The sequence below is a fragment of the Triticum urartu genome, chromosome 7A, assembly GCF_056163025.1.
Source record: "Triticum urartu cultivar PI428250 chromosome 7A, HENAU_Tu73, whole genome shotgun sequence".
Classification (NCBI taxonomy): Eukaryota; Viridiplantae; Streptophyta; class Magnoliopsida; order Poales; family Poaceae; genus Triticum; species Triticum urartu.
Genome location: NC_141879.1, coordinates 321423025 through 321432652, shown reverse-complemented (window position 1 = coordinate 321432652; position 9628 = coordinate 321423025). Strand labels below are relative to the sequence as shown.

The 9628-nt window shown below is 49.9% G+C and overlaps 1 protein-coding gene across 3 annotated transcripts; it reads right to left on the bottom strand.

The window, feature by feature from the left end:
• Positions 1–433: 433 nt before the first annotated feature.
• LOC125528166 (protein SOSEKI 3) lies at positions 434–4456 on the bottom strand. Of its 3 annotated transcripts, none has more exons than XM_087535606.1 (7): positions 3938–4456; positions 3776–3845; positions 3569–3684; positions 2510–3491; positions 1575–1877; positions 1407–1481; positions 434–587 (listed from the first exon to the last, which is right to left on the bottom strand). In XM_087535606.1, exons 1-7 carry the CDS (start codon positions 4188–4190, stop codon positions 449–451), a joined length of 1938 nt encoding a protein of 645 aa, XP_087391732.1. In that variant the 5' UTR covers positions 4191–4456; the 3' UTR covers positions 434–448. The 3 variants fall into 3 exon arrangements, with proteins under 3 accessions (XP_087391732.1, XP_087391731.1, XP_087391730.1); XM_087535605.1 differs by lacking the exon at positions 434–587 and having other exon boundaries at positions 1194–1481; positions 1575–1625; positions 1734–1877; positions 3938–4453; XM_087535604.1 differs by lacking the exon at positions 434–587 and having other exon boundaries at positions 1194–1481; positions 3938–4453.
• Positions 4457–9628: the final 5172 nt, after the last annotated feature.

Sequence of the window (9628 nt, the reverse complement as noted above, 5' to 3'; positions counted from 1 at the left end):
TTTAGAAATTTTTTTTAGGTATTTCCAAGTGTTGAGTTCCCCCTATTCGAAAAAAATAGGTATTTTCAAGTGTTGAGCGTGAGAGCTTCTTTTTAAAAATCTTGTCGTTTCTTTAATTCCAAATATTTTAGCATCCCAAAATTATGATATCCAAAGCAATTTATTGTGGGAGATCTTGAAAGGCAAGAAGAACTTCATCATAGATAGAGATGCATTTCATCCTGTTGAGAACGATAAAGTTCCATAAGCATTGAACCAAATCACAGTACCAAAAAGATGCAATGTAGTTTCTTCGCTATTCTCATTACAGAAAACACAGTTGCAACAATCGCTATTCTCATTACAGAACACAGTTGCAACAATCGAGGTGCATGGATTTCCTCTTGAGCAGATTTCTTGTGTTTACTCTAATGTAACATGCAACAAGAGCCAAAAAAAACCTTGTATCTCAGCCTGACGGTGGAGCGTTAGCAACCATCGGTGGTAACTTAAGAGGTGGTGAGAGAGAATGGGGGTTGGACACGCTCGAACTTGGGTTGCTAGAAATGGTCAATTCGATCGTTTCTCCACAACCAGGCCCATGTCTGCTTTAAGATTAGTGCAGGGCACAAATTCAGTGCAACCCTCTCGAAAGAGGCTCTCACCGTGCTTTATAAATAAAGCAATCACCACGTCCATACATCAAGTTCAAGTGTAGCAAAGGAAAAAATAGAGTATACTGAATTCAGCGCAAACCAGACTGCCAAACAGGCCAAATTTGCATCCCAAGGCATGCATGAGCTGCATGCGACTAACCAAACACGTCATTATGTCAATTGGAAAGCAGGCTCAGGCTTTATATACGAACAAAAGCTAACTCGAGGCTCCCACTGGAGCTATGCATTGAGTTTGACAGGTGATGTATCTAATGTGAATTTATATTTTAAAATGTGGTCCAGTATTGTCACAGTTTCACCAACCTGGCAAAACCGTGACCTGTTCATGTTCCTTGAACTACTGAAGAAACAAGCTATCCAGTGATGCATTTAGCATTTACCGTTGACTGGTCCTGAGCCACAGATAGTAAAAAGAAGATTGTAATTCTAAGTCTATGTGTTTCTGATTATTTTTTTATGTTGGTCCTTGTGGAACGGTAAGCTCTTTCATGGTTGTTTATTCAAAAAAAACCTGATACAAGACGCAGGAGACAAACTGATCAGAGTAAGATATTGTACGGACTCTCTCGAGTGACAAATTCTTCCTGAAGGTGTAACAAAATAATGACTATCACATTCACATTGGTTACAAAATGAATCAAACTCAGCTGAAAAAAAAAATCGAACTGCACTTTCAACCCAACAATTTCGAGACAAGCAGCAAATTCCAGAGAAGGTAAGTTCACAGCAAAATGTAACACAACCCCTTACAGTGATTCGGTGCTGTCATCACTTTCTTCACACAAGGGTGCAGATTGGATTATAACCCGTGCTCCAGAAGCAAGCCTGTGATTATGATTTTTGTGTGTGTATGTCGTCAATCTCTAGAAACAGATAGACAACTAGGCCAACGAATAAGAATAATGAGAAGCAACTAACCTTTCTTCGATCTTGATCATTTTGTCCTTCTCCTCATGGAATGACTCTCCCCTTGATGAAGATAATTTACCTAGTGGGTCAGTCATCCTATTGCTTGCACCTCTTGATGAACCAAGTGGTGAGGATCCAGTACTACATTCTTGTTGACTAGAGCTGTACCTGACATCAGAGTTGGGGGAGAATGCTGTTCCACTTCTGGATTGCTTACATGATATCATTTTGATAGTCTGTGGGAGACATCTGAAACTACCCGACTCGGCCAAGCTTTCCATATCCCTTCTAGAGTCTGGCGCTCTATACACTCTGACATATTCAGAGGAGATGCTGAGTCAACACCAAAATATATCCAGAGATATTGAAAATACTAAACATATTTTCAAGGAAGGTACTGTATAGCAGGGTGACATAGCAACTAAAAACATGATAGTTCTTGCCATTCTAGGTAGTTAGGTAGGACACAATTTAGTGACTCACTGCAGTTACAAAGTGAAATGAGTTCTACTAATTGGTTGATTCTCTTATGATCTTCAAAACAAACATCATTTGATTCTATTTTAATCTTTTCTATCTCTAATATTGGACACTATAATGCGAAAAGAAATGAATTGACTTAAGTCTCTACGGGAGATCATAGAGTGGGATGTCCACTAAAACTCAGCGCCCTGCTCTTTGTTGTATCCTACCCCTTCTTGGGGATTTGTATTTCTTATTTTCTTTTCAGTCTTTTCAATATGTTGAGACGCAAGCTTTGCGTTTTCTCAAAAAAGAAAGCTCTACGAGAGATCATAAATGTCCAACATTAAGTGCGACTAACCAATGTGAGCCTCAGCTATCCAATAAGCAAAAAATAAAAGCTCGCTATCAAGACAATCATGCATCCAAGTCCATGGTGCCAACATGATAGCCCACAATGAGAACAATGTGTTGTGACATACCTATCCTCGTCGTAAGATGATGAGCGTTTGAGTGTGGGTATTTCTCCTCTCCCTGACTCTTCCTGCTTACTCTCCTCGACCAAGCTTTCACTACTTAAATGCTCTGACTCAGAAACTCTTATTCCAATTGTTCTTGTGCTACAAGGAACATTGTCAAGGTGCCGCAATGCCATAGGAGTAGAGAACATTGGAGAAGGGAATTCAACTTGAGTAAACCGTGGTCTGTATGTTGGGATGAGTCCAAAGCCACGGTGATCTTTCACAGAGATGGACCCACAGGTGATGAGCTGCATGAGCAAATTGGCTGGCTTCAGCTTCACACCCATTGGGCCATAGAGATGTTCTTCCTCTAGTACCTTATTATAGCTACTCCTCCTACTGGCCTCTGCCCTTATCAGGGACTCCAATGTCTCAACTCTGCCACCGGGAGAAGCATCAGATGAACACACCTGTGGTGATTCTCGAATAAGTAGAGGGACCTTTGGTGATGCTTGCGTGCTTCTTTCATGACACTCTTGAATTTCAGCATCTGATGCACAATCCTCTGTACGGATTCCTGCAGCGCGGGTATGTTTAGAAGGAACATCCCTCTCACTGTCATCGGTTTGTGTGGACGCGTCCTGTGCTCCGATGGGTTTGCAGACTCTGTACTCGGAAGGTCCAGGGGAGCTTGCCTCTGATAATGGAACGTTAGTTCCTACTGGTTCAGGGGACAGGTTCCCCGATGAGCCAGAATGTGTAGTCCTGCATTGCTCGTCCTCGCGGTTGGTGGAAGCAGATGATGATGGCACAAATGTGGAGTGCGCCAGCTGTTGTGGTTGCTGAGTAGGAGTTGGAGGTGAGGCCTCTTTGATAACAGCAGATGGGGATGGGGATGACGATGACGAGAACCCTTCTTGCGATCCTCGCGACTGAGGAGACTCTTGTTGAGGGTGCTTGGGACTCTCGGCCTTGGTGTTGCTAGGGCCATTCTGCTGCCGATCTGAAACAAGACAAGGTCAAGGAGAGCAAGATCTGATGAAGAACCCAAACAGAGTTGAGTTTATGAGTGCGACTTACCAGGCGGCGATCGGTCCAGGAGCTCGGAGCCCTTGAGGATGTACTCGTTGCCTTGTGCAGGGAGCACCAGATCGTCCTCGGAGATGTCGTGCCACACGAAGCCGTTTTTGTAGCTCCTGCGGGAAGCTACACGGATCAGCCCTGCCCTGCCCAACCAAAGAGAGGAAAGTTGAAGCCTCGACAAGAGCAATCAATGGGTGTACGTACCTCTTGCAGGACCAGGAGTACATGGCCGCCATGCCCTTCCCTCGCAGCACGTTAAGGCGGTTAATCACATCTACGGCGCCATGAACAGGAATCGCATCAGGGGCCAAAGGTGAATTTGAAAGGGCGGGCGGGGCGGGGCGGTGCGTCTGTTGGCGGGCTCACCTCGCAGGTAGAGGCCGGCCTCCGGCGAGGCGAGCGGCACCTCGATGAAGTGGGGATGCTCCAGGTGGCGGCTGCGGCAGAGGTAGTAGACGACCGCCACCCTCTTCCCCGCGGCCGCGGGCGGGGCCGGCGGAGGCGAGCGGCGCGGAGGGTGGTGCTGGCTCTTGCCCGGCGGCTCGACCCAGACCTTGTTGCGGCCAGGGCTCGCGCTGGTGCCGGTGCCGGTGCCCCGCCGCCGCGCCCTCCCCTCCATCCTTCCTTGTCGCGGCGGCTGCTGGTTCTGAAACAGTCGGGGAGCGGAGCAGCAAAGTGGCCGCGCAGCCGGATCAAATCAGACCGCGGCAGGTCCTGGACATGGCAAGGGGCGGAGGGAGCTCATTAATGGCCGCAGCTCGAGGTGGTGCGGTGGTGGTGGCAGCAGCAGCAGTGAGTTAGGTTGAGTCGGGGAGTGTTGGTCTGATGGAGATGGGAGACGGCAAGGGGAGAGATCAAATCAAATCAAACAGGGGTTTTGACCATCCATCCAAGCAGAGGAGAGAAGAGGCAATAATGCATCACTGTTTGTGTTTGGATTAACGGTCCATGTGTCGGCTCGGCCCCAAGTATCTCTACTCTTATAAAAACAGAGTTAATGATAATGGTGTTTCTGTCGTCTTGTAATATAAGTCATCCGATTTATATTTAAGAGATAAAAAAAAACTATGACAATTTTATAAAAATATATTCATACCCTTTTTCACATTTGCAAATAAAGCATTCCTTTGTTTATTCTTTTCTCTCATAATAAGATAAACTACTTATACAAATGTATGTTAATGTTCCGTACAACGCATAGGTATCTTGCTAGTCAATGATTAATCCTTTTTTTGTTTCTAAATAAACATTATACGTACTCAACACTGAGCATCTTTGACGCCCAAAAGTTCTAAAAATAATTAAATTTAACTGTCCTTTTTGAATTTTCTCTTCATCAGCGCTGAGCGCATATTAGCCTGGGCACAGACGCAAATTACCATGAACTTGTGAGGTTTGTTTATTTATTTATTTATTAGGTTTCAGGAGAGAGAAGGCCAGATCACGAAATGAGATGCGAGGGATCTAGAGTGCACAGTAGCAGCAGTATTTGATTTCTCTTTTTGATTGCCTTTTTGGCAGCTCATGCCCTGTTCTACCCGCCCTACCTTGCTCTCACTTTTTTTTGAGCTGACCTACCTTGCTCTCACTCTCCACCGCAAGAGGAATTATTCATTCTACCAGCCTTGTCCACGTTGGCAGATTTATAACAGGACACGAAGTATATTTAGGGCACAGGACATAAAAAAACCCGCTCCAACAGCAGCCCAATAACACAAAAAATTTAGGCTGCCTTAAAAAAATGGCTCAGAGCATCTCCAACAGCCGCGCAAAACGCCGCGCGCAAAAAACCTGTTTGCCGCGCGCGCTTCGGCTGGTTTAGCGCGCCCGCCTGCGCTGGCTCCAGCAGCCGCACTATAATGCAGCGCGCGCGCCGCTCCAGCAGAGCGCAAAAATACAGCGCGCGCCGCACAAACCACATATACATGTATTATGAGAAAAAATGATCAAACAAACAAAATAAATCAACAATAAATAGTTCAATTTTGTTATCATTACAACTCAAACAAATAGTTTATCGTTCAGTACAACAAATGCAATAAATACAACAAATAGTTCATGAACAATACAATGTCGAATGCAGATATCATCATGCTCTTTGTCGTCCATGTCATGCCCACCACTCTTCAATCAAATCATTCTGAAGTTCATTGTGCGTTGCGGGACGCCGAATGGCATGATAGGAGGCAATAAAACGGGCTAACCTTTCAGCCCTCCGTCGCACTCGCACGCGATATCCCAAGAGCTCATACTGTGAGTAGTCTAAATCTTGGCCACGCTCATTCTCGATGATCATGTTGTGCATGATCACACAAGCATGCATGATGTACCAAAGCATTTTTTGATCCCAAAATCTAGCCGGTCCTCTCACAATAGCAAATTGGGCTTGCAAAACCCCAAATGCTCTCTCCACATCTTTTCTAGCCGCCGCATGAGCATTGTGGAAGTTAAGATTTTTCTTACCTTCCGGCTTCTTCAACGGCTTCACGAAGGTTTGCCACTTTGGATAGATGCCATCCGCTAGATAATAGCCATAGTTGTACGTACGGCCATTTGCTACAAACTGCACCGGTGGCAACTCACTGTTTGCAATCTTATTCATCAGTGGTGACCGGTTGACAACATTGATGTCATTCAAAGATCCGGGCATTCCAAAGAATGCATGCCAAATCCAAGTCTCCTGATCGGCCACCGCTTCAAGGATTATAGTGGAACCCTTTTTTTGGCCGTGGAATTGCCCATGCCATGCCTTTGGACAATTCTTTCAACTCCAATGCATGCAATCTATTGAGCCAAGCATGCCAGGAAAACCGCGAGCTTTGTCCATCGCCAATAGCCTTGCGACGTCTTCAGCATTGGGAGATCTCAAATACTCCTCGCCAAACACTTGCACAATTCCCACTGCAAAGCGCTTGACACACATGATGGCTTGGCTCTCACCCATAGCCAAGTGATCATCAACAAGATCAGCCGGTATACCGTATGCCAACATACGCAAAGCGGCTGTCACCTTCTGAAAGGTGCTATGCCCGAGCTCTCCGGCGGCATTCCTCCTTTGCTGAAAAAAACGGTCATGGCTCGCTAGTTTCTCTGCAATGCGCCTGAATAACTCGGTGCTCATCCTAAACCGGCGACGAAAATACGACTCGGGGTATATGGGATTCTCCGCAAAATAATGCCTGATCAATCTGTTGTGGGCATCGATCCTATCCCTCCAAATTTTCTGCCGACCCATAACCGAACCACCGTGCTTCGGTTTTGTTTATATGCATAGCTAGGATCATTGCAAGATCCTCCTCCTCTTCCATATCAAATTCTTCTTCGGAAGAATCATACGACAAACTCATCTACAATGTTCAATACTATACTATAAAAACTACAATTCAAAACATGCATCAAATTCATGAAGTTTGAGCAATACATACCTTGTAGGCGTTTTGTCAAACACCTTGTGGGCGCGGCACGGCAGCGAGCACTCGGGCGCTGTTCCTCGGACGACGGAGGCGCGCGAGCACCGGTGGGACTAGGAGGGGATGGGGCGGAAGCGCGGGCACGCGGGGATAGGCCGGGGAAGCCTGAACGGTCGCCGGGGGGCGCGGGCGACGACGGCGGCGCGGCCGGACGGGGGGTGGAAGTGGGAGAGGAAGTGCGGGCACGAGCGCTGGAGTGTGCCGCGCGCTACAGCGGGCGCCCGAAATACACCGCGCGGCTAAGTGTTTTCGACCGCGCGCCCAACCCGTTATAGCGCGCGCGCCGTTTTTGCACGCCCGCTGGAGCGACCCGCCGCGTTGCGCGCACTAAAACGGCCTAATTTGCGGTGCGGCGCTAGTTTAGCGCGGCTGTTGGAGATGCTCTCAGCGTGCGGCAGTCGCGCTGCTGCGGCAAAATCGCGGGCGTACATCAAACCCTCATTGTGCGGCTATTTCCCGCACCAGCTGGAAACCGGCGGATTCGCCGCCGGTCGGCCGCCACGCGCCTTGGCCGGTGCCTCCGACCCCGTCGTCGACCACGACACTTGCCGCCGCTTTCGCGCTCCTTTTCATGGCCCGCGGAGGCCTTGCCACCGCCGCTCCCATGCTGTCGTATTTCGGGTTTCGGCAGACCCTTGAGTTTCGAACACTGGGGTGCACGCGGAGATCTCTTCCCTAGCGATCTACGTCCAATCTCCTCACGTGATCTAAGCTGGAAACAACGAACAACACAAGGGACACAAGGTTTATACTGGTTTGGGCCACCGTTGTGGTGTAATACCCTACTCCAGTGTGTGGTGTGGTGGATTGCCTCAGGGGCTGATGATGAACAGTACAAGGGAAGAACAGCCTCGCGAGAGGTGTTCTTGAGCTGGTGCGATGAACTGCTAGGGTGAGTTCAGTCGCCTCTCTCTCTGCTAGGATTCTACCAGATCTCTCTCTGTCTTTCTCTCTTTTTCGGTCCCTCCTTCGGTTGTTTCTTACTCTGTGGTGGCTAGCTCTATTTATAGAAGCCCTGGACCTCTCCCCAAATAATGAGCGGGAAGGGCGCCAACAATTGGCCATTTTGAAGGAGAACATCTAGTACAAGTTATCCTGACCAAAGGTGCTCTTCGGCTGCCAAAAGCTCTGGTGATGACGCCGTCTTGGGCTCCACGACGACCTCCTTCCTGCCGCTCTGTTAGTCTTGGTCTTGTTGCACCAGAATTGTAACCTTTGCCTGATGCCTTGGCCTGTGCTTGCCCCCTTTGCACCAAAGGGGAAACAAGGACACTGCGCAGGCCGGCGCCCGCCTGGTCTCGATCGTCATGGCTTGCGTCACGGGTTCCTCGCGAGGTACCCCTGCCTTGATCTCTCCGCCTCCTCGCGAGCCTGCCTGATGAGGCTGCCTCTGAGGAAGCTTTCTGTCATCTGCCCCGCCAGGCTTGGCCCCTCGCGAGGGTCTTGAGCTTGAGCTGATGAAGATGGGCCGCGCTGGGCCCCCACTTGAGCCACGCCGCAGGCCGCAGGCAGGCAAGTCTGGGGATCCCCATTCCCAGAACGCCGACAATAGCACCCGGGCCCAAGGCACGCCCGTGCTTGGCCGAGCAGGGAAGCGAAGGGGCAAGCGCGAAGCGCCGCGAGCCCTAACAGCCTGTGGCCTTGGGCGTCGCGTGGCGATTGATTGGACGTGGGCGTCTGTGCTTCCCCACGACGCCTCAGCAACCGCACGACTTGACATGTCCCTGCATGCAGAAAACCGGTCATGATTACCTGCGATCATGGTGCTCGACGGTTGGCCTCCTCCGACTATAAGTACGGGGCTGCGCGAGTCCCTTCAGTCCATCCCTTGCTGCCGCTCCTTTCCTCCTTCTTCCTCGTTCTTGCTTCTCCTTATGCCAATGGCACCGATCCGCCGGTTTTCTGCAGAAGAGAAGGGAAAGGCCCCCTGAGAGGGTCCTGACCCACTTCCGCCGAAGAAACGGCTGGTCCTCTGCCACCGAGATGTGGGTGCTTAGCCGGAGGCACCGAGGCCCTGGTACGAGCGGCCGCCGCCTGGGTATCCGCTACCCTTGTACGCCCGCGTCATGGGTCCTGGGGAAGAAGGCGTCGAGCGACATCGACGGTGCCGCCGTCGACGCCGGCGAGTCACGGTGGTGCGTGTCGTTCGTCCTGGAGTCCACGCCGAGCACTCCTCTCGCGAGCTCGTGCTCCACGCCGCCATGCCTCCGAGCTCTTGGATTCGCCTTCCCCCCTCCTTCGCCTTCGAGATGCCGCCGAGTGGGGCTCTGGAGCGCTGGCTGCAGCACGCTGACTGCGGTACCCTTGCGACCGGAGCGGAGGTGCGGGCGATTAGCGTTCCTTAGGATTAGTACTCTTATTCCCTGCGAGGAATCGAAGCAACACCCCGCGGGGGCATGTAAGGCGTCTGCCATGTCTTTTATGAATATTATATCCTTAATATGAATCAACGTGAGGTGCTTGCTCTGTCCTGGCTCGGCTCCCCCTTTCTATCCTCGCGAGGACTCGGCGCTCTACGCTGACAGGTCCCAGTCCCCAGGCAGGCTTCAGCCGTCGCTGGTATGCCAGGTCGCGATGCCGTGGTCAA